Raw genomic sequence first — 24,469 nt, 5'->3', positions numbered from 1 at the left:
GCGGTAGTGTTCGCAAATGACAAGTGGAGCCACTTTCTGATCCGATGTTCAACTCCTGTGCTAACGTACTAGATCACGTATGATCTGATGAGTTGATCTCAAACAGGTGTCTCTGAACTTTTCCAGAATAAAAACTCTCCGTTCTTCGAATGTCTGCATTCCAGCAGGTGGATCTCAGAATTTCTAGTTCGCGGAAGACTGTTTAGGATCATCCTAAGGATCTTGTTCTGGATCCTATGGAGTTTTAGGTGATGGCATTTGGCGCAACTCTCCTAGATTGGCATACCGTAGGGTATACCTCCTGTTGATGAGTGGATACAGTGATAATACTATGATGTTACACTTGATTTTCGTTTTATCAACGTGCTCCCTGAAAATCAGCTTGCTGTCTAGTGTTAAGCCGAGGTAGACTACCTCTTTCGACAATTCCACCACTGTGCCGTTCAGGCAGATCTTATTTCTCTCCTACGGAACAAGTCTGGGAGCGTAGAAGAACAGTGGACGAGCATCAACAATGCCTTTATTGAAACAAGCGAGAACAACCTGGGTAAGCTGCGCACTCAGAAGAACGAGTGGATCACCGATGAAACCTGGAGGAAGATCGAGGAGCGGAGAGAAGCAAAAGCCGCGATAGAACGAGAAAGGACCCGAGGAGCCAAGAATCTCTAGAGAGGGAAGTTAAGCGTTCCTGTATACGGGACAAGCGAGCGTGGGTGGACTCCTTGGCTGATGAAGGGGAGAACGCCACAGCAACTGGCGATATCGGCCTCCTCTATGATGTTTCACGACGCCAGAGCGGGGCAAGGATGAACCCCAGGATGCCTGTGAAAAACGCGACTGGACAGTTGTTCACCGACCCCACTGACCAGGTGAAACGTTGGTTTGAGCACTTTGAACAACTTCTCAAAGTTTCAACGGTCAACCAACCATCAAAATCTCGGCATGATCCGCCAAGGGTGAGGCGCGTTACTCGTGCCAACACTGAAGCTCCTTCATTGCAAGAGATAGAAGCAGCCATCCGAAGTATGAAGTCCAACAAAGCCCCGGGGGTTGATCGCATATCAGCAGAGATGCTCAATGCTGACCCCTTGCTATCCGCAAAAATGTTGCATCAACTATTCGTCAATATCTGGGACACCGCGATTTTTCCAGCCGACTGGATGCAGGGCGTCTTGGTAAAAGTCCCCAAAAAGGGGGATCCAACTGTATGCGACAACTGGCGAGGCATCATGTTACTGTGTATTGTTCTCAAAGTTCTGTGTAAAGTTATCCTCAATCGGATACAGGAGAAGATCGACGCGACTCTCCGACGACAGCAGGCAGGATTCCGTGCTGGAAGATCCTGTGTGGAGCATATTGTCAAGCTCCGCATCATCCTGGAGCAGGTCAATGAATTCCAAGAGTCCCTTTATTTGGTATTCATTGACTACGAAAAAGCTTTCGACCGTTTCAATCACGAGAATCTGTGGGGCGCCCTGAGACGCAAGGGAGTCCCTGATAAGATCGTCAACCTCATCGAAGCGCAGTACGAGGCTTTCTCATGCAGAGTGTTGCACAACGGAGCTTTGTCTGACCCGATTCGTGTAATCGCGGGTGTGAGGCAAGGATGTATATTATCACCGCTACTGTTTCTCATCGAAATCGACGAGATCATGGTTGGAGCCGTTGGCCGTGTACCGAACCGTGGGTTGCTGTGGCAGCCTATTACTATGGAGTATCTCAACGACTTCGATTTGGCTGATGATGTTGCGTTATTGGCACAACGGCGCTCTGACATGCAGAGTAAGCTCGACGACCTTGTGGAACGCTACTCTGAAGCAGGTCTAACCATCAACGTCAACAAGACCAAATCGTTGGATGTCAACACGGAAAACCGTTCCAATTTCACGGTAGCTGGGCAGGCGGTGGAGAACGTCGAAAGCTTCCAATATCTTGGCAGCCAGATAGCGTCGGACGGCGGCACCAAGAGCGACATAGGTGCACGGATTAAGAAGGTGAGGGCTGCTTTCGCCAGTTTGCAAAATGTATGGAGAGCGAATCAGATCAGTCGACGCACCAAAATCCAAAATTTTTAACTCGAACGTGAAGTCTGTGCTGTTATACGCCAGTGAAACATGGTGTGTGTCAGCGGAGAACACTCAGAAGCCGCAGGTGTTTATCAACCGATGCCTGCGGTACATAATTCGTGCCTGGTGGTCCCACAATTGGATCTCAAATTCCGAGCTTCATCGTTTGTGCCATCAGAAGCCGATAGAGACAGAAATTCGTGAACGGAAGTGGAGGTGGGTCAGCCACACACTACGACGGAGCGGAAACGAAATCTGCAAGCAAGCACTGGACTGGAATCCAGCAGGACATCGCAGCAGAGGCAGACCCAGAGGCTCGTGGCGGCGGAGCCTAAACAGTGAAATTAAAAACGTTGACCGAAATTTGACTTGGGCACAGGTCAAGGCCAAAGCTAGTAATTGCCCAGGATGGAAATCTTTCACAAAGACCCTTTGCACCCCTGGAGGTGCGCAGGATCGTTAAGTAAGTAAGTGTGTAGTGTAATAAATGAGTTAAAAAATAAACAATTAATTGAATAGTGCATTGCTCAGTCTGAGCAGTCAATAATTTTTGGCTGTGACCTAAGTATGAGCCCTAGGGGCTGGTGTTCCGAAAAACGTGAGGTTCATAAAAGTGGCTAAATTATGAAACTAATCCTAGATTCTTCTTTTCACAACGTACAACTTTTACAACCAAGATGAAGATATAAAATTAAGGAACAGATTGGATGTTGGATGAGTGACGGCTTCTGCAATAAATATCTCTAACTATTTCCGTCAGACAGTGCTCTGAAACATGACGTGCAAAAAATGAACGTTCAAGGACGTCAAGATATTAGGTAAAAGTTTGCCGAAGCCGTCATTTATCCTCCTAGATTTCCACGTGTTCTTTTTTTTTCGAAAGTTCCTGAAGTTTTCGGATTGCCACGCAGTTCCATTTTATATGTTAAGAGCCAATTGATTGATTGATTGTTCCATTTTAAATGTAAATTGACGAACAAATTCATGATATTCTACACCTGCATCGGATCACGGAGAGAGAAATTCCTCAGCTACGCCCACCTCCTTCAAAGCAATATATCACCTTGGTGTTGCCTTAAATAGATAAATTGTAAAGTTTCACCATCTCAGCTATTACGCAAATGAACAAGAAGTTACATGCAGAAACGAGGTGCCTAGGTCATATCTCGTTAGCTACTGGCTAAGGAAGGGTTCTTGCTCTCCCCGGCAAAAAGGCTTAAACTTTTCCTGCTGTATTTCAAATATTGTTGCCTGGGGGTGCAGATAAGGCCAGAGAAGTGATGAAGTAGGGGTAGGACAACTATTTTTCTTCCAAGTTAAGAGACCACGACGAAGCCGATTTGCGGGCAAGGTGAGAAAGGGTACTTTGCGGTTTTCACTGGATGAGTGAAAGTAACAAATGGTGCTTTGCACCACAAGCGACGATGCGGGAAAAAGGGTGGTGAACATTTAAAGTTTTTGATTAAATTTCTTCTGGATTTGGGCTGTAAGGCTACGGAAATTGGGTTTGTGGGTTTAATTGAATAATAGCGTTTGCTAATGTTGGGGGAAATCCAAATTCTTCCTGCGGTGGCGCAAGGGGTAAATCAATCTGCTTATTTGAAAATCTAATTAATCTTCAAATCCGGCTCCCAAAGATTTATGTTTAATCTTTTGCGGCTGATTACTTTATCTGTTTTCCATATGCTCTCGCCTTCTCAGGCAGGAGTCGACTTCCAGAGGGCAAATAGATTATTTGGCTGAGGACTGCCGTTCATCGTCTCTGCTGGAATTTACGGTGCGGACCCTTCGGTTCGATTTCTAGTTTACGGGCACCGCAAATTTTATCGTACCAAGATATACGAAGCCCTTGCGGGCATAATCTGTGTAAGCTTACGCACAAGTGATTCCGAAGACGAGGGCGGCATTTGGTCTCGATGATTGCAACATAAATCCCGGAATATCCCAGCCGGCCTAACACGATAGTACCTACACACTACGCACTACTGCTGCTCCTGCTGCTGCTCAGCAAGCATCGGCATCGAGAAGAGTTACGAGCTCCAATCTGGATCCTGAGCTCCACAGATGCGAAAGAGCATCCAGCAGGCCTAGGCCCAGAGATAAGAAATGGGACCCAATCGATTACTGCAGTTAAGCTTTGGAAAATCCTCTCTGGTGTTTACGTACGTGTGTGTATGAATGTATTCGAAGCGACCCGAGAACCACCAGCAGAACAACGAACGCGTAAGCCTGCCCTGAAAACGAAAACAATAACCATGGCTTAGGTGGAGCAGGAATTCCTAGAAGGACGCTCAGACCCAATACCTGAGCATATCTCACCACCACCTCCCGGAAGGGCAGACACTGGGAGAAATGGGGCGGGAGGGGATTTAGTAATATGATAAACATTTTATGCCTGTCTTCTCTCCGCTACACACACTCACAAACAGCAGCAAAGCTTCTTACTTTATTGGACAAAGCAAAACGATACAGTGCTAACCCCCCCGGGGTTGATTGTGATTTACTCGAGCAGTCTTGTTAGGCTTTAATACGATGCCCTTTCTGTCAGCAGGTGCTGCCATCTGTGCTTCGTGTAGCGAAAAAAAAAACACAGACCAGCTACAACCTCCTGCTGATTGAAAGGTCACACAGAAAGCAGCAGAGGCGAACCTAGCTACCTTACTAGCAAGACAGGAAGACGTATTATGGTAGAAAAATCGATTTTCTGCTTGGCCACTTTTTTCCACCTACACGCTAGGTATCTACGTACATGTCTTAGCGAAACCGAGCGCGTTGAAAGAGGTAAACACACTGTGTAGTCTGCCCAGCTGTACACAGCGAGTTTCGCATTCTGTTCTACATATTTTATTTACCTTTGGTCCTTCCTCCTGCCACCACCACCCACTCGACTGTGTGTCTACTGTTGTTGTGGCACATGAACCATCGTTATCGTTTGGATACAGCAGTTATGGACACAGCTGAGTGGACGCATAGAAACGGTGAGGATCCAGGAGGACGTGAGTCAAGCTTGACCTAGATGCAGGGTGGGACGGCGTAAAGCAGGTGTAAGAGGTAGAATGGAAAAGAAGATTTTCAGTATTAAATCAAAAAGGTGACTGTCAAAACATCTGCATGCTTATGTTTCGAGGTTCATTGCTAGGTGAACTGAAGTCTCTAGATCAAACTAGATCAAAACAACTGTTTTTTTTTAGAGGCACCCTAACTCAATTCCAGAAAATTGCTCTAAATCGGTCAATACATCAACACAATCGGAGATACAAAAGAGTTTTCTCCTACAAAGCTATAATTTTGCCGAAAAATGAATACCTTAATTTCTTCAAACAAAAAAGTTAAATTTTTGATTTTAATGATAATAAGAACCACCCTAGAATTCATTATCATAAAAATAAGGGCCTAACTATAAGGAACAACTTTGTACAAGAAACTTTTAGTTTTAAGTTTTAATTTCAGGCTCAAAACATAGCATTCCACCTAAATCTGCATTCTGGACCACTGTGCATTGTTCTGAAACTTACTGATTTGTTACAAGTTCTCAACTTCACTTTGACATAAAGTTATGTTAACTGTCATAATACAAAATCTGCAAAATGCGTGTGACACAGCACGCCTGTCTCGTTGCCGTGAAGCGAGTATGATCGTAGCATCGCTACTCATTCTGAAGATTTCAACTGCAATATTGAATTTCAATGAAATACTGCATTTCCAGATTTCAATTCCAATATACACGTTAAAAGTGTACGCATCTTAATCATTCTGTACTGACAATCACTCTTCAAAATATGTTGCTATTAATAATGGAAAACTGGATAAAATTGGATGCATTTACTAAAAATTTAAAGAATTCAAGGTTTAACTGTTTGACTGGACGCGTCCGAAAAAAAACTGGAAGAATCCAGTTTGAACTGAAATGTTGGCATCACTGCTTTGTCCATAATAAACGATAAAAAAAAAAACATGATAATTAAGATGCACATACGCTGTCCGGAGGTCGCCATATTGGATTTTGGTCCACCATCTTGAATTCCAGAATGGCGGCGGATGTCGATTTTCCAATTCTACTCATCGAGCCCATTCAATAGATATCCAAATACGCTGGTTAGAGGCCGCCATATTGGATTTTGATCAACCATCTTGAATTCCAAAATGGTGATGGGTGTCGATTTTCCACTTTTACTCATCAAGCTTATTCCGTAGATACCCACATTGCATGGGTTTATATGCATATTCGCTGTCCGGAGGCCGCCTTATTTGATTTTGGTTCACCATCTTGAATTACAAAATGGTAACGGATGTCAATTTTCCACTTCTACACATCAAGCCCATTCCTTAGATACTCGTATTGCATGGGTTAGATGCATATTCGCTGTCCGGAGACCGCCATATTCGATTTTGGTCCGCCATCTTGAATTCCAAAATGATAGCGGATGTCAATATTCAACTTCTGTTCATCGAGCCCATTCGTAGATACCCATATTGCATGGGTTAAAATGCTTATACGCTGTTTAGATTCCGCCATATTGAATTTTGATTCACCATCTTGGATTTCAAAATGGTGATGAATGTCGATCTTCCACTTTTCCTCATCAAGCTTATTCCGTAGATACCCATATTGTATGGGTTTAGATGCATATTAGCTGTCTGGAGGCCGCCATATTGGATTTTGGTTCACCATCTTGAATTCCAGAATGGCGGCGGATGTCGATTTTCCAATTCTACTCATCGAGCCCATTCAATAGATATCCATATACGCTGGTTAGAGGCCGCCATATTGGATTTTGATCCACCATCTTGAATTCCAAAATAGCGGCGGATGTCGATTTTCCACTTTTACTCATCGAGCCAATTCCATATACCAGTCATACCTCGATATAAAGCAACCTCGATATAACGTAACTCGATATAACGTAACTCGATATAACGTAACTTCCACCTCGATATAACGTAACTTTTTTTTTAAGTCTAAAATTTGAAAAATATCAACTCACAATCGATTATAAACGTTACAAATCCATTTTATATTATCTCATACATACACACTACGAAAAAGACATGTAAATTTCAGTTCCCTTAGACCGGCACATGCAAGCGCCCTTTTGACATAAGTATCAGTTGAAAAGGACGAGAAAATCAATTCGATCAAACGCACTTTTCGTCGAGTTGCATACGTTTCAGTTTCAGGACACTTATAGCGAATTCGTTTATTATCGGGGTTGGAACCAGTTCCAACCCAGTGCGAAACCGAACTTTTTGTCAGTGCGAACTTCAACCTGAGCTGGGTTTTAAAAACAAACGATCAAACTGACGTTTGTCAGAAAACAAGCAGACCCAATCTTGATACCCGATCCAGGTTGGAACTGAATAATAAACGAATTCGCTATTAATTTTACATGCCATGTTTGTTTACGTTCCATGATTTACGTCAAAGCTGATTTACTTCTCGTGTGAAAATAAGGATTTCTAATTGTGTAGTATTATTAAATTTTTCATATAACGCTGGGTTGAATAAACATCATTTTTATCCGAGAGAGAGGAGCCAGCTCAATGACGGATGGTTTGTTTTCTTTGTTTTCTTTTTTTTCTCCCCTACCCAATCGTGTTGTTGGTTTGCAAAGGCAAGCCTGGGTCCGCACGAAAAAAGTTGTTTTCAAAAGGATGATAGCCCCATTTCAAATGTTTGGCCTAGTTTGCAGTGATAGTTCATGACTGGATCTCGATGACGTTTGCGCTATCGATAGCAAAGCTGTCTGCTCTCTCTCAGATTTTTATTATTTCAGTAATCGCTATTTCAAAACCACCCAAATTTGGGTTGAATCTACCGTGATTAGTCAAAACTGAACCTACCCAAAAATGGGTAAACTGTATTGGGAGTGACAAGTTGACAAATGGACAACATTGGCATGAATCCAACCGACGTAGTTCATTTGTTAACTTGTCACTCCCAACACAGTTTACCCATTTTTGGGTAGGTTCAGTAGTTTTCAAATAGCGTGTATGTATTTCATGTTTTCAGCAGCACTGTAAGAATTTGTAAATCTCCAAAAAATTCTGCACACACTGTTCTATCTGACATTTTGAATATTGTTGGTTATCTATTGCTGCGGATACGTACCAGGAAGAAAATTCTTCGAAAATAAAATAAAAATGACACGTTCACCGCGCAAAGAAGCGCAAAAGCAAAAGCGTGCGTGTTTATTGTTAACTGAAAAGGTAAAGATAATACAAGAGCTGGAAAATGGAGTGCCTGTGAGCGATATCATGAAGAAGCACAGAATTGGGTCTGCTTCTACCATTTACAGCATAAAATATGCCAAGAACAAAATTCTCACGAAATTCGGGGAACAGCAAGGAGCTCTTGGTAAGACATACAATACATAGAACATATGTACATAGATTAAATCCAAGTTGAACTATCATTAATGACCATTTACAGTTAACCGCAAGCGCTTCAAACAAGCTCAACACCCAAAGGTGGATGAAGCTCTATACATCTGGTTTCTCCAGAAACGACAGCTGCATATTCCGGTAAGTCAAGAGATGCTTCAAATGCAGGGAAAGAAGTTTTTCAACCAAATGGTTGCAGAAGGAGACTTCGGAAGCCGCGGTTACATTGCAAAGTTCATAAAAAGATACGGTATTCGCCTGCTGAAACTAAGTGGGGAAAAATTATCCAGTAATGTGACAGTTATTGATCAATACACAGCCAATTTCGCAGCAGAAATGCGGAATAAAAATCTGTATCCGTGTCAGATTTTCAATGCTGACGAAAGTGGGTTGTTTTTTAAAAGCACCCCACCAAAAACCTAAGTTGACAAAGATGCAAAATCTGCACCTGGGCGCAAAGCCATCAAGGAAAGGGTTACATTCATGCCATGCAGTAATATGGATGGTACGCTAAAGCTTCCTCTGATGATAATTGGGAAATCGCAAAATCCACGAGCGTTAAAGAACATTCAAGATCTAAAGGGTGTCCACGATGAAATTGCCACACACAAAATTGATTCGCAAAATTCGAGTTTTCATCCGATTGCCATCAAATTTTCAGGGATTGAGAAATAACTATTAAACTTCATTTTACCATTTTACTCGTATTTTATTTACAGTGCATACGCAAATGCCCGCACCTTGGCCTTAACCCCGGCCATAAGATTCTGCACAACCTGTGAATCAACCGTTTTTTGCATGTAAACCCATACTTTCTTCAGTTCCTCGACTGTCTTCACTACCTTAGGTCGTTTAAGAAGGTGCTGCTTCATAATCGCCCAGTACTTCTCGATGGGGCGGAGCTCCGGAGTGTTGGGAGGGTTGAACATTTTCGGCACGAAATTGACCTTATTATCCGCATACCACTTCAGCACGTCCTTGGAGTAGTGGCATGAGGCCAAATCCGGCCAGAAGATTGTTGGGACGTTGTGGGCCTTCAGGAGAGGAAGCAGCCGCTTCTGGAGGCACTCTTTTATGTACACCTGTCCGTTCATCGTGTCCTGGGTCACGAAAGGTGCACTCCGCTTCCCGCACGTGCAGATGGCTTGCCAAACCAGGAATTTCTTCGCAAATTTGGACATCTTCTGAGTGCGGACATGCTCCGGAACGCTGAACTTACACTTGGCCGTGAAAAACAGGTTGCCGGGGATCTGTTTGAAGTCGGCCTTCACATATGTTTCGTCGTCCATGATGCAGCATTCAACTTTCGTCAGCATGTTGAGGTACAACTTCCTGGCACGGGTTTTGGCGGACTTGTTCTGCTTCTCGTCGCGATTAGGGGCCTTTTGTACCTTGAACGTTCGAAGCCCAGCCTTAGTTTTGGCCTTCTGGACAAAACTTCGGCTTAGGTGCAGCTTCTTAGCCACATCCCTAACGGAGGCGTTCGGATTTCGGTTGAAGGCCCCAACTACGCGGTTGTGATTTTTGGTGTTGTACGGAATACTTTTTCCTTCACTTCTGGGCTTCCGATCGGTGGTCAACCGTTCCTCGAACCGCTTAATCACTCGCGACACCGTGGAATTCGCGATTCCCAACGTTTTAGCGATGGAACGATGCGAGAGATCCTTGTTCTCGTGATGAATGCGCAAGATTTTATCACGCACGAGCTGTTCTTTCGACTCCATTTCCGAGTTTTGATCACAGGACTTTAAAACTTGCAGGATGTAAATAATGCACTATGAACTAAATCCACTCAAATTTTCATTAAATTCTACCCAACGGTTAAAAAGTTAGAGCAATTCCATAGAGTGGCAATTTCATCGTGGACACCCTTTACCAGCATATTACAGAGCATCCAAGAATGCATGGATGACAAGAACTCTGTTCAAAGAATAGTTTTTCGACCAGTTTGTCCCACAAGTCTCTGAGTTTTTGAAAGCATCTGGATATCCGATTACAGCTGCTCTTGTATTGGATAATTGTTCAGCGCATTTTAATGCAGATGAGCGGAAAACCGAAGATGGATCGATTTTTACTGTATGTTTGCCACCCAACACCACTGCAATCGTACAACCCATGGATCAAAATATTATCCAGATGATAAAGACACGTTACAGAAATCAAATGATGCGAGAAATTCAGGTTCGTGGAGGAGATTTCGGCGAATGTGTGAAGAAGATTAACATCAAGGATGCCATCTTTTGGGTTGCTCATGCATGGGAGCAAGTTCCTGCAGAAGCGATTCGCAAATCATGGAACATGCTTTACAAGCCTGGAGAAATTGAGGATAAGGATGATGTACCACTATCTGTTGTTAGACAACAATTGCTTGATATTGCGGAGAAGATTACATTATCAGAGGTTATTGACGAGGAAGATGCTGAATACGCAACGTTGGAAGATGATGAAATCATCGCAAGCGTCCTGAACCCTAGTCAAGATGTGGACAATTTCTATGCCGGAGACGATTCTACGCAACCAACGCTGGATGGTACATTACAATCTATGACTTGTGACGAGAGTGACTACAACTCAATCGTATCCGATGAGGCAGCATAAAACGGTTTTGATGTGGTCATCAGATACGCAGAGGAGAATGGTTGGCCACTAAATAGCCAGTTTACATTGCGTGAGATGCGTTCAAAAGTTGTTGACAAATTGGTGAATACACAAAATTGAGAAGTTGCTCTTTTTGCTCAAGGAAAACCATAAAAACTTGTTGATCAAATAAATAATTCTAAAATTTCAAATTCGATACTTCATTTCCTCAATTTATAGTTTTTTGACGAAGGACCACGTCTTTCTTTACTATACTGGGGTGTTTTCAAACGCTTATTTCTCCAAAGCATTATTGTGAAATATGTCATGCAATTTGCCATTCGACTGGGGCTTAATCCAGCAGTTTTGTGGCATATAGTACGAATAGTGAAAATAGCAATTTTGACGTAGGACTACGTATGTGATTTCTATATGGGGGTACACTTTGTGAAAATTTAAAATGGAACATGTAACAAAATTATGAATGATTTTGAACAGTTATAACTTTGTCCATATCGGATGGATCTTAATTCTAAACAAGCCAATCGATTGAAAAGTCATCTGCAAATCTGTTAAAATGAACACTTTATCAATTGTCAATAGGTCACTATTGAAAATTGCACGAATGTTCAACTGTTGCTATCATAATTTAAATTATCACCGATTGCCCGCGAAAAGCGCTTTCCCTAACACAGATTTAAAAATTGATTTCATTCCGGTCTTGCCAAACGGTGTTCATTCAATCACTGCGTGTGGTGAGTGGTGGTGTTCGTTCGTCATCAGCAGCAGCAGCAGAAGTGCTTTCGGCGCTTGGCATTCTCCAGTTCATAATGAAAGCCTGCCCTCTCGATTCAGCCCTCGATTTTACGAAGAAAGAGGACGAAGCCGCACCGCTACTGATCGGATTCAGCTGCGTGTCGTGCGCCACAGTGGGCCGTCTATGCTAAGTGAATCGCCCTCGTTTCAAACAACATACAGCTCGCACGCTTTATCTGTATTGAACACCCTAACAGTAGCTCAGCATTACTCAATCATCACGACAAAACGTACCTTTTCTGGACCACCATAATTTTGTTAAAAAGCTCATTCTGCAGTTAACAAATAAAAATTTTCATAAAGGACCACGAAATCCTACGTCACCATTGCGTACAACCCCATAGGGCTGTCCCTTCTAGTTTTTTTTTATGTATGTATAGTACAAATAGTGGAAATAGAACAATTGGATAATTAAGAAATTTAACAAATAAAATATGAATATGTCGCATACTAATCAGAGTCGCGAACTGATGGGATGAATCGATATTCTCTCGCACGGACATTACAAACTAACACTTCTTCCTTGTGTGGCACGTTTCATTAGGCACCTAGATTCGCCTCAATGCATTAACAATGCATGAATTTGTATATTGTGTGGCAAGTACAATGATTCTCTATGTCCAGGGAAGTCGACAAAATTTTCAATCCGAAAGATTCCCTCGACCGGACCGGGAATCGAACTCACCGCCTCTGGCTTGGTAATACCGTGCCTTTACTGACTAGGCTATGAGACCCCGGTAGAAAACTCATCGGTAATATTAAAACAATGCAGCGGTTGTACTAAAAAGTTGATTTGCTTTTTTTTTCCTTCATTTGTTTTCCGTCGATCTTGTTTTCCGTTCTGAATACCAGTGCTACCGACGCTACCACACCTGGACTCTAGCCTATTGACCCATCAATTCATGGACCGGGGACCAACGGCTTTACTTTCCTTCCGAAGGAAGGCGTGCTCAGAGATTTTATGCCTCAGAAATACCCCACAGGCACCGACTGGGATTGAAGCTTTTGGGGTGAGAGGCAATCACGTTTACCACTAAACCACCGGTGCCGCAGTTGATTTACTGTTGGTATCGATTCCATTTTCACACAAACGGCACCATTTGAAATATTTAAAGAGTTTTAAGGATACAAATTTTAAACAACTAAAAGAATTAAGCACAAAAACAAGTGGCAAAGACCATAGTATTTTTTTTTCATTTTCATATCTTTCATGTTAGTTTTGGGAACTTTCTAATAAAATTGGGAAAAATTATATAAGAAAGGTTTTGTAAACCTCTTAGGTGACTAGAAAAAAAATTGGATCATCTTTGGGTTACAATAAACAATTTTCGATTCAAAATTTTTTTTTTTTTTTTTTGCTTCGATATAACGTAACTCGATATAACGTAACGTTGCTTTATATCGAGGTATGACTGTATACCCATATTGCATGGGATTAGATGCATATTCGTAGTACGGAGGCCGCCATATTTGATTTTGATCCACCATCTTGGGTTTGTGGAAGTCATCTTGATTGAATTTCGAAATGTCCCAAACTCTAGAATTTAATATATTTTCTAATCCTATGATTTTCGATGATTTTGATCTTGGTTGATATTGATACTAATTGATTTTGAGAATCGAAAATCACAGCTGATATCACGGGTGATTTTCGTGGTGATTGTGGCTTGTGATGTTGGTGCCTGTGATTTTAGGTGATATTGATCTTGAAAGTTTTCTAATTTTGATTTTTTGATCTTGATTTTAGCCAACACTACGCGTCATTAAAATGAATTCCGCAATTTTTGTGAAAGTACATCAGTTAATTCGAGATTTTCGCGACATCATTTAATGTTTCCGCGATTTCCACGACTATAAATTCAAATCCGCGAAAATCGCGAAATCAGCGGAATTCACGAAAACCGCGCCTGTTGTAACAGCCCTGCATTTATCTTGACGCCCTTAATCCTTCCATTGGAATGCGTCCAAAGTACTGCTTTAATTTACCATGAAGGTCAACAGAACTTGCCCCTAAAGTAGATTATGATTGATCATAAAAGTCAAATGAAATTCCCCCTTTTATGGGATTCCTGAATTTGTCCCTGTAAGACATATCTACCTTTTGAATTGTCCAGCAATCGTCAGGATTTGCTCACTTTATCCTTCACATCTACCCATTGTGTTCTATGGATCTGATCCAAAGTTACTTTGAATTTAACGCCAAGGTCGACGGATACCGAATTCAAATTTTAAAATATCTGAACCACCGCAAGGAAGTTCCGCACTAGCCACCATAATCATAACAACCTCCACCACTCTCTCTCTCTTTGTCACATCCAACAAACATTGCCTAGATTCAGGTCCATATGGTTTCTTGTGTGCTATATTTCTCAATATATGGGCATACCGCATCCCACAAAGCACAACACGAGTTCTGTACATGAACCAGTCACCTACACACGGCCAAGCCCCAGAGAACACCGACGTCCCTGTACAAGAAACACGTCGTATCCAACGGCAAAGAAGTTCCCGAAGAATGTGCTCACATAAATTTCCACTCTCTTCGACCGCCATCCAACACCACACACCACCACTGCGACGATGCGATGGACCGACCACCGCCAGGGCAAACCACGCTGGGAAAAATAAACAGACTCGTACCCAGACCCAGTGTAGTCGAACATGCCGGGTCAGACTCGGCACCAGCCATCATATGTACAGTATAGGTACATTGTGCATACACGATGAACGTCGTTGCCGTTGTTATTAGAGGAAACAGACATAATATGCTCACAGGAAGTGGAACGGAAGTTGTATGTCAGACGAGCCAGAACTCTCCGGATCCTGAAGAATGACGACGACGGCGAGGGTGGGAAGGGAAACGATATCACTTTTTGTTTCGTTCGCTGGGTCTACCGGAGAGGGATGTAGGGAAAATTCGCTTTCAATCAGCTAACCGGATGGTCGGAGCTACGCCAAACCTTCAATGCTTAGACTTGATGTCTACATCGGAGAGGATGCTTGACCCTGTACATGTTTGCTTTGGAACCGAAGAAAATTGATTCGATTTCGCGTGATAATGGGATGCAAAATTACGCCGTGTTTTCCCTCGCGCAAATCGAAAGGTTAAAGCCGAAGCTTTCACTTCGATCGAGAGAGTCAGTAGAAAGGTCACCCATGAACGACCGACTCTCTACCGGGTTGATTAATGTGAAATGGATTTCGATCGATTTCGGCTAGCGATAATGCGAGATCGGTTAATCACACGGTTTTGTGTTGGTGCAAACTTTCAATCCGATTACCATTGGGAAGGCAGTCAGCGATTCGACGATCAAGATTAATGGCGGCTAGATGGGGAGAATAAGCAGCGTAAAGAAGAGGGATACAGCAGCAGCAGCAGCAGCAGCATCAGGAAGGATGGCTAATCGACGGCTATGGCCAGTTAGTGAATGCTTTATAGACCCTCTTGCCGATTGGAGCTCGGTGCCCGAGTAAAAATGGAATGTGGAACATCGAAGGTTCATTGTTCAAAGTAAATGAAGATGGTATGCACAACTTGTTTTTTACTCGGGTCGCTGAGTAAGGCGTGCGTTCTGGCAGCAGTCAGTAGTGGTCGATAATGGTAGTTTCATAGCCCTGTTTAATGTTCGATTTGGTGATGGGGTTCCTTTTGTTGTTGTTGCTGCTGTTTCGCACGGTCACAATGCTTTATTTATGCCTGTCGAGATAAAAAAAAGCGTTGGTCGTCGTCGTTGTCGATGTGCTGTTCACTTACAGCTTCTTGCTAAAGACATTGGCCATTGTACTATGAGTGGGAAAAGGTGCTACCATGGAGAAGGTGAGTACAGGCAATTACACACGGAGGAAATTTAGGTCGTAAGCGGATTATTTACGACCTGTTCATGGCTAGCAGGAAGTGTCGTATGAAAAGTGTTAGAAAGCTAAAAGTGTGCTTACTGAAAGAGAATCTATTTGTCAGCAAAGTAACACCTGAACCTTCATATTTCAAAGAACAAGCTCCTCGCATGCAAATCAAGTGATTAAGCTCTTGAGAGTGCACTTGAAACAACACCATTAAGGATTCAAATTACGACGATCCACTTCAATCATGGCATGCTGCTGAGTTCAATCAAAAGAACCACTTTCAAACCCCCAAAGTAAATTTGATTGCCCATCCAACTGACTGGATGCCCAACCGAATGGTAATCAACAGACACACCTTTGTCAGTCAATCCAGAACAAGGCTTCCCCCATACAAGAGAAGACGGATTTTGTTTGATTTATCTAAGCCGATGGGATCCGATCCACTTTCGAGAACCTAGCTGGGACCTTTGTATGAGCAACACATTTTTCTCCGAGGGTGGTGATGGGCCGGAGTAGGGTGAAGGATTATTCAAATCGTATCCCACTTGCCACAAAGTAGTCGATTGATACCGAGTGGGAGTATGCTGATGACTTACATAATGGTGATGAACTCTAATCCGGGATGATGTGGCTTGACTTGGTGTGAAAGCAAGGTTCGGTGTTTGATTTACACGATAGAATTGCGACCGGCCACTGACCTGCATACCGGCCGGAATTCCTTTGAGTGATGATATTTAAAACCTTTTTTTCATTTGGGCGGACGATAATAGGCAGTTTTAGGTCTTATTTGCATGGAAACTTACCTGAAAGAGAAGAAAGAAAACAATTGATTAAGAAAGATTAAGGCTAGGTTAAAACAACAAACGAATTGAACAAATTGCTATGTAATCTTAAATCGAAAACTAATAATTGAAAATGAAAAATTGTGGATTAAACTTTTTTTTACAATATGTTTATTTCGTTAGACTGAACAGTTTTCGAGAACTTGTCTCTAATGTTGGCCTATGGATCTAAGATTGGGCCCCGCTAAAAATCTGCTATTTATCAATTTTATCTAGATGAACGCGTCATTGGGACGTTACTTATGGATATTTTTGGTTGCTATTGAAAATTTAGTCGATTGCTGAATTTATGTATGGGCCCAAATAAGGGACACTTAGGCCGACATTACCTGCATTTCCCCTACTAATGAGTTCTTCTTATTTTGCTTGTGAGGATATTTATTATCTATTCTATAGTCCTTTCTTTTCTAACGCCCGTCGTTTGGTTTCCTCTTCGTCATTTTTCCACTACTTCTTCATATATAGTCTACAATTCAAAATTTGTATAAGTAATAATTCGACAGTGAGCATGCAGAAGGGCGTATCCGCGATGATCGATTCTCTTCATCGATTTTTTCTTTGCATTGCTACAGCCAAGCGAAACAATTTTGTAGAATTTGTTCAATGTAGAGTTGTAACAGGTTGTATTGGCTATCAAAACCAACAGCAAACGCACCGACAAACGTCAAATCTAGCGAGTTATTAACAAAAGAGAAAATCGATTAAGAGAATGGATCATCGCGTATACGCCCTTATGAATGCTCACTGTCGAATTGTCGTTTAGATGCTTGACAACAGCCGGCCGCTGTTGTTCGGCATCGCTTGCTTCCTCTCAACTGTCAATTTCGGCCTACGTAACGTCCATTTTCACCACCTCTTCTTTAAGCATCTCAACCACTTCCTCTGTTCCTCTGTTCCAACGGTAAGAGGGTGTCCAACGATGCTCTTCCAGTGGCTACTGGCTACCACACCAGCATACGTACTGCTACCCTTCTCCTATTCGTCCTGCTATTGCTTTGGACACCCCCAACGGGAAATATGGTGAATGATGGCTTCGGCATCCATTGACTGTTTTCGGCAACCAAAATTTAACTGTTATAACAGGTTTTTCTTAAAATGATTTCAAATTGCCTATAAGCTATGTTAAGTTTTCTTTATTAGGGAGGCTTCAGCCTAAGGCTGGTTGACACGCAGTTCAAATAACAAGGTTGCCGAAAAAAAAGAGGTTGTCGACAATAATCACACTCACCTGAGAAGTTCGAAGCGTTTTAAAAACGTTTTCAAACTGTTTTGGTCAATTATTTCGATTGGAATGGATAGAATAGCAAGCAGCAGATAAGTGTAAACAAAGGAACACGTCCTATGTGTGCGAGACGCTGAGATATTGCTAATAGAAGAGCAGCACTACTTAGATTGACTCGAATACGTGAATTCCCATATAATATTATATTACAGATTTGCATAGTGTTCTTCCGAAGTTGTTAATTAAGAGCTTTCTAAGACTGTACCGTTTTTGCATTAATATAATTTTGTGGCAAGAACAACCATACTCTAGACCAAACCAGGAATCGAATCCAGCCGCCTTCAGCATGGTCTTGGTTTATAGCTGCGTCATTACCAACTGAGCTAAGGGAGGTCCTTCAGTGATGGCATATTCTACTAAACAGGTCGCTTGATTTATAAAAAAAAAAACAATCTGTATGATCAGGTTTTTATCAGGATCTCATATATATATATATACTATTTTTATTATATAATATACTTTCCCAAAATGATAGCATTTACATATACAACATTATATTATTATATGAACCAATAAATGCTGGGAAGGGGAGGGACCACTAGGGAACCCAATTGAAACGAAATGGATGGGGAGAGTGAGAATGCCAGCTGCCTGTCTTTAACATTTCGTGAACAAAGGGCGGGCTCTTCTCTCCACTCATTGGGGCATCCTGCCTGTTTTTTGATAGGTTGTATGGTCCTGCTGTTGGAAGGCGATTCTCATTTATACCGTGGAAGCACGTGGGTGATGTTACCCATGAATTCACCCAAACCGCTTTTGGTCCTTCATACAATGGCAGGTGGAGTGCAATTAGAAGTTATTAAACTTGATTAAGTCGAACTGCGAGGGTAGTCAACAATTGTCTTGCTACAATGAGTGGTAGTTCCATATCATCTTTATTATTATATAGTGTTAAATTTCTTCTAGGCCACCCTCCAGTTCAATTCATAACCCCAAACATGAGACGGTGCAGAAAATGATAAAGAAAGGTTGAGTGGTCTTTCAAACGGTTTGAAATTTGATTGGGAATTACTATGAAAGAATTTAAAAAATCAGTTATGTCACCCTAACTTTGAGTTGCACCAAATGTTGAAAAAAAAAAAATATGTTGTTGCTATAATAATGGCCACACGGTCTGTTGTTGTTACGATCAGTTTTACAGCATATCGAGAACGAAAGAAATACGAAAAAATGACAAAATAGGGTAGAATGAGAGATGAAAATGAGAAAGACAACAGCACCAATTTCATCACAACAATAACATACTTGTTAATCATTGCCTTCACAACCACAAATCCAATTTTTTCATCATTTGGACAACCACAACCAAAGTAAGAGCAATGTAAGTGAAACTCAATAACCTTTAAACCTTCATAAATATTTACCATTTTTTGCATAGACTCAAACCTAAAAGGTGGCAAATAAGAAAATTATCACTTTTGACGTAGGATTACGTCTTTTGGAAACATAGTGGGGGTGCAATTTCAAAAAAACGAAAATCGACGCGTTACGACAAGGATTCAGGTGTTGACGACTTCTGTGGAATAGTTCAATCATTTGGGTTATCATTCGTTTATGGTATTTTTTATTAGGGTTATAACTCTGTTAATAGCGGATGGATTTTAATTTTTAACAAGCCAATCGATTGGACATTTTTCTACGAATCTGCTAAAATTAACACTTTTTCAATATTCAATAGGTCACTATTGAACATTACATAAATGTCCAACTGTTGCAATGGTGATCAAAATTATCACGGATTACCTGCAAAATGCGCTTTCCCAAACACAGATTTCAAAATCAAATTCAATCCAGTCTTGCTGAACGGTGCTTATTCAATCACCGTGTGTGGTGTTGTGATGTCCGGTCGGTCTTGATCAGCAGAAACAGCAGCAGAGCCTTTCGGCGCGTGGCGTTGAACATTGTTCTCCAGTACACAACGAAAGGCTGCCCGCAAGCAGCGAGCTGCAGTCGACATGAACGTCCATTCACCGAAGAAGGAGGAAAAAGGATTCAGTAGTTCTTCGTGAGTCACTAAGAGCCATCTATACCAAGCGCGTCACCCTCATTCCAAACAACATACAGCTCGCCAGCCTCATCTGAGTTGAACACCCTAATAGCTCAGCATTACTCAACCATCACGACAAAACGGTCCTTTACAGGACCACCATAAATTTGTCAAAGTCATCAATCGGATGTCAGTTTTCATAAGTTTAAATCTATCATACCATGTATTTTTAAGGCCACATTGGGGATCGATGATGTCCGTTCGTCATCTGGAGCAGCTGCAGCAGTGCTTTCGCCGCGTGTTTTCGACACATGTCTTCGTAAGTTTTGACCTGTTTCATCGATAAGGACTAACATTCAATTTTTTTTTCTTGAACCACGGTACACCTACGCGGATCAAAGCGTGATTCTGCTTTCCCGCGAATCTGTCACTCGACCACCACTTTATCTCCTGTCTTGACGCAGCATTCATGTGTCCCACGTCTACGATCCTCTCGTTTCTCTCCCTACAGTTTAGATTCGCGATCAAGAGGCATTAAGCTGGTCATAGTTTTATGTTGTCTTTCCTGGGCATAGTAGTGAAACCCCCCTTTTTATCTTGCGTCCCATCATTACTTCATCTGGGGGAATCTTTCTGACGGAATGTGCACCAGTGTTGTAAGCGTGAACCCCGTTGAAAGACGTCGCCCAGCTTAGGGATGAGCTGGAAAAACGCAAATTTTTCCCGCGATTCAAGATCTGTAGCGTTGGAACAAAGATCATGTGCTCCAGCCTACAGCAGTACAAGTTGGTCGGTGACCTGCTGAAGAACAGCACAGTGGAGTTTTACACCCACGATTTGCCTTCGATGAAACCATTGAAGGTTGTTTTAAGAGGACTGCCATCGTACGAAGCGGCTGCCGTAAAAGATGAACTGGTGAGGCTTGGATTAAAACCAGAGGCAGTCCACCCAATGAATCAACGGCCTATGCCCAATACCAACTATCGTGACCAACTGTTCCTGGTCCACTTCATGAAGGGCTCCATCACCCTTGCTGCGCTAAAGAGCAACATACGTGACCTGTTTCAGGTCATTATCGACTGGGAATTCTGCAAACCGCAACACCGTGATGTGACCCAATGCACAAGCTGCCTCTCCTTGGACCATAGCACGAAAAACTGTCATATGAAACCACGCTGCGACAAGTGTGCTATGCCGCACTCGACAGCGACCTGTGTTAAAGCTGATGACACCGAGTCAATGTGCGTGAATTGCGGCGGTACTGACCGTGCTACTACTCGGGACTGCCCCAAGCGAACGGAATTCATCAACATCAGGAAGAAGCAGCAACCTGCCAGGCCGTCATGGAAACCAACGCACACCACCAGCCATCACGGATGAACAATACCCGGCAATCTAGCCTCGTAGCCTGGTCCCAAATCTTCCACCGCTACCTATCAACAATCAACGAGCCTCACTGCCGCAGCGGCCCTGCCAGATCATGTTTCTGCCTCAGCGCCTGGACTATCGTATGCCCGTGTTGCCTCAAGTGATTCTCCTTTCACATCGGAAGAACTAGTAACGCTGGGTGCAGAGGTGATCGTCAGCCTGCGAACCTGCAAGACTCGATCTGAACAGCTTCATGCTGCCTTTTCACTTGTTACCAAGTATGGAGACCGTGAAGCTATAATAATTGCAAATTGGAACGCTTGCTCGCTGACGAACAAGCATAGATAGCTACTCGATTTCCTCAACACCAAGGAGGTCGACATTGCTATTATCACCGAGACGGACTTGAAGTCCGAACTTCCGGCTCGTCAGACTTGATCGCACCTGCTCCGGGGGTGGGGGAGTGGCTATCGCTGCAAGACGAAACCCACCAAGCTTCCGGCTGAAAACAATTGAAGCCATCGGAGTGGAGGTGAGCACATCACTTGGCCCAATCACCATCATCGCGGCCTACTGCCGCATACCAACATCAAGGACGGGTCGTCGGTGGCGCTCCGGAAAGACATCATCAAACTCACCTGGAGGAGTGAAAACTTCATCATCGCTGGTGACCCAAACGCAAAACACCAAGTTTTCGGCAACGGTCGGAGCAATCGAAACGGCACCATCCTAAATGAAGACCTGCAAGAGGTCCACTATACCATTTTGGCCCCGGACACTCCCATCCGGTTGAGTCGGTCTGGCGTCCATGCGACCATCGACATCTTCGTAAGCAACATGGGACACAACATCTCGCAACCTGTGGCATTCCAGGAGCTGAGCTCGGACCACTACCCGGTGGTGGCCGAAGTAGGCTTCTCGGCTGATAGATTTCAAGCATCCCGGCGAAACTACCATCGTGTTCAATGGAATCGGTTCCAGCATTGTGTCGACACCGCCATCGACTACGAAGTAGATCCGGACGCCCCCGAAGACGTTGAACGATGTCTGCGTTCCTTAGAGGAGGCGATATCCCGAGCCAGGGAACAATACGTGCCAGTATCTAGACAGGTGAACAATACTCTGAACCTTGATAGTCACACTAAAAACCTTATCAGACACCATGCGTAGGCAGTACCAACGTACTGGACTGCCTGCCTTGAAGACCCATTGCAACCGTCTAACAAAAATAATCCAATTGTGCAAAACCCTTCTGGAAGCTAACCAAAATCCTTAAAAATAAGCCAAGACCCATTCCCCCACTTGTGCCGTTAAACCAACCCAATGACCCAGTTGCTCATCTGATAACCCCGTGAAGAGAAGGCTGATGCTATAGGGCAACATTTCGTCAACTCGCATAATCTCGGCCTGAACATGCCTAGTCCATACGATGCTGCAGTTGCGGTAAATGCAACCAACCTCAATCGAATTCCTAACAACTTTCCTGTGGAATGCGACATTACGACTGACGAACTGTTGGCCTATACCAAATCATCTAAAAATATGAAGGCCCCAGGTTTTGACCGAATCCTGAATCTGGAACTCAAACAACTGAGTTTCAGATTCTTGAACCATCTGACACTGATTTTTAATCAGTGCCAAAGACTTGGCTACTTCCCCTCGTGCTGGAAGTCAGCTAAAGTCATACCCATCCGGAAACCTGGGAAAGATCCATCCTCTCCTTCAAGTTACCGACCCATCAGCCTTCTCTCGGGGTTATCCAAGCTGTTTGAAAGAACAGTCTACCATCGACTTTTGGCATCTGCCGAGGAAAACAACATGTTGCTCGAGGAGCAGTTTTGCTTCCGTAAAGGTCGCTCGACCGTCCACCAGCTGACTCGAGTAACAAACATTCTCAGAAAAAACAAGTCTGTATCTAAAACATCTGGCATGGCATTGTTGGGCGTTGAAAAAGCGTTCGACAATGTTTGGCATGATGGCCTGGTCTACAAATTGCAGCGATACGGTCTTCCAATCTTCCTAGTGAAGATAATTAAAAATTACCTCTCGGACAGGACATTCAGAGCCTCTCTTAATGGCATCACATCGGATGCTTTCCACATCGGTGCGGGTGTCCCACAGGGAAGCATCCTTGGCCCCATCTTGTTCAACCTGTTCACCTCCGATATGCCGGCTCTCCCTGATGGTGGATCGTTGTCACTGTTTGCAGATGAAACATCCATCATCTTTAAGGATAGGGTCATCGGTGCTCTGACCGCCAAACTGCAGAGAGGCCTAAATGTCCTGTCAGAATACTCCAGCAGCTGGAAGATCCGTATCAACGCGGATCCGAAATAACCAAGCACGGATAGCAGGGTTATTCGATAGCTTTCCATCTGTCACTTTTAACCACGAGTTAAATTTAACTAGCCAATTGGGACACAGGCTTGGAAGTAAAATAGGGGACCATTCATAAATAGCGTAGCATTTTTAGACCCCCACACCTTGACAACAACCTAAAAAAATCATTCATGAACTTTGCCCAACACTTTTTTCAAGAAAATTAGTGAAACAAACTAAAATAAAATGAAAACAGTTTTTTTCTCGTACATTTTTAACCGTTCACAGAGAGCCAAAAAAAAATACTGTTATGAAAGAAAATTTTATCTCGAGCTCAATCTCTCATAGATTACAAAAAAAGAGTACTTCACACTACTGAACATGTCTGGTACCTCTATATATGCATTTAGGTTACCATCCATATACATATTTTGCACTATAGATACTTTCTGCCTCGCCCCATTCATAAAAACGGTGGGAAATCTTTTCACGGGCGGGGCTTATAAAGTGTTTTTGAGCAAAATATGTAGGGACGTCGGACATTAATCTAAATGCGATTCTCTGCTTGATCGTCAAGCAGTATAGTTCGGTCTTTGCTCGCTTTGTCGAGTTGTTCGATAAATCTATAGTTTGTTACAAACGTTTGCAGATATACTGCACGTCGCGTCGTCAGTAGTGTCGGTCGCATCGCGTGATGGGAAGACAGCGCTCTCGGAGCCGACTTCGTGAACAAGCGGAGAAGAAGAACAGTGGTGAGGGTAGCTCGGTACCTACCTCAAATAGGTACGCTACTCTGCCCACCGATGTTGGAAATACCAACCCAGTCCCTGTGAAGCGGACGAAAAAGAGGAAGAAGAACCAAGGTCAGTCCGATGGTACGAGCGGACGCGACGATGTTACCGCGACGAACGCCAGCGACATCGGTGATTTCGGCGACGCCGTCGAAACCGAGAATTCTGCCGGTCCGAGTGCGGCGAAAATCAAGCTT

The 24,469-nt window shown here is 43.1% G+C and overlaps 1 protein-coding gene across 3 annotated transcripts in view; it reads right to left on the bottom strand.

Annotated features, from left to right (window-relative positions):
* SKIP (Shal K[+] channel interacting protein) overlaps positions 1-24,469 on the bottom strand; it is a 791,488-nt gene that overhangs the window by 309,709 nt on the left and 457,310 nt on the right. Inside the window, exon 3 of one of the 3 annotated variants that reach the window (XM_065223862.1) lies at positions 16,382-16,486. The exons of the other annotated variants lie outside the window; for them this stretch is intronic. Within the exon in view, the coding sequence (XP_065079934.1) occupies positions 16,460-16,486 (27 nt within the window). The 3' untranslated portion in view covers positions 16,382-16,459. Of the gene's footprint in view, positions 1-16,381; positions 16,487-24,469 lie in introns of those variants that run through there. 3 annotated transcript variants of the gene reach the window in all.

This window comes from Ochlerotatus camptorhynchus, unplaced genomic scaffold (assembly GCF_037179485.1).
Source record: "Ochlerotatus camptorhynchus isolate MF236.1 unplaced genomic scaffold, CSIRO-AGI_Acam_v1.1 ptg000200l, whole genome shotgun sequence".
NCBI classification, from domain to species: domain Eukaryota; kingdom Metazoa; phylum Arthropoda; class Insecta; order Diptera; family Culicidae; genus Ochlerotatus; species Ochlerotatus camptorhynchus.
This window is presented reverse-complemented; position numbering and strand designations above follow the sequence as displayed.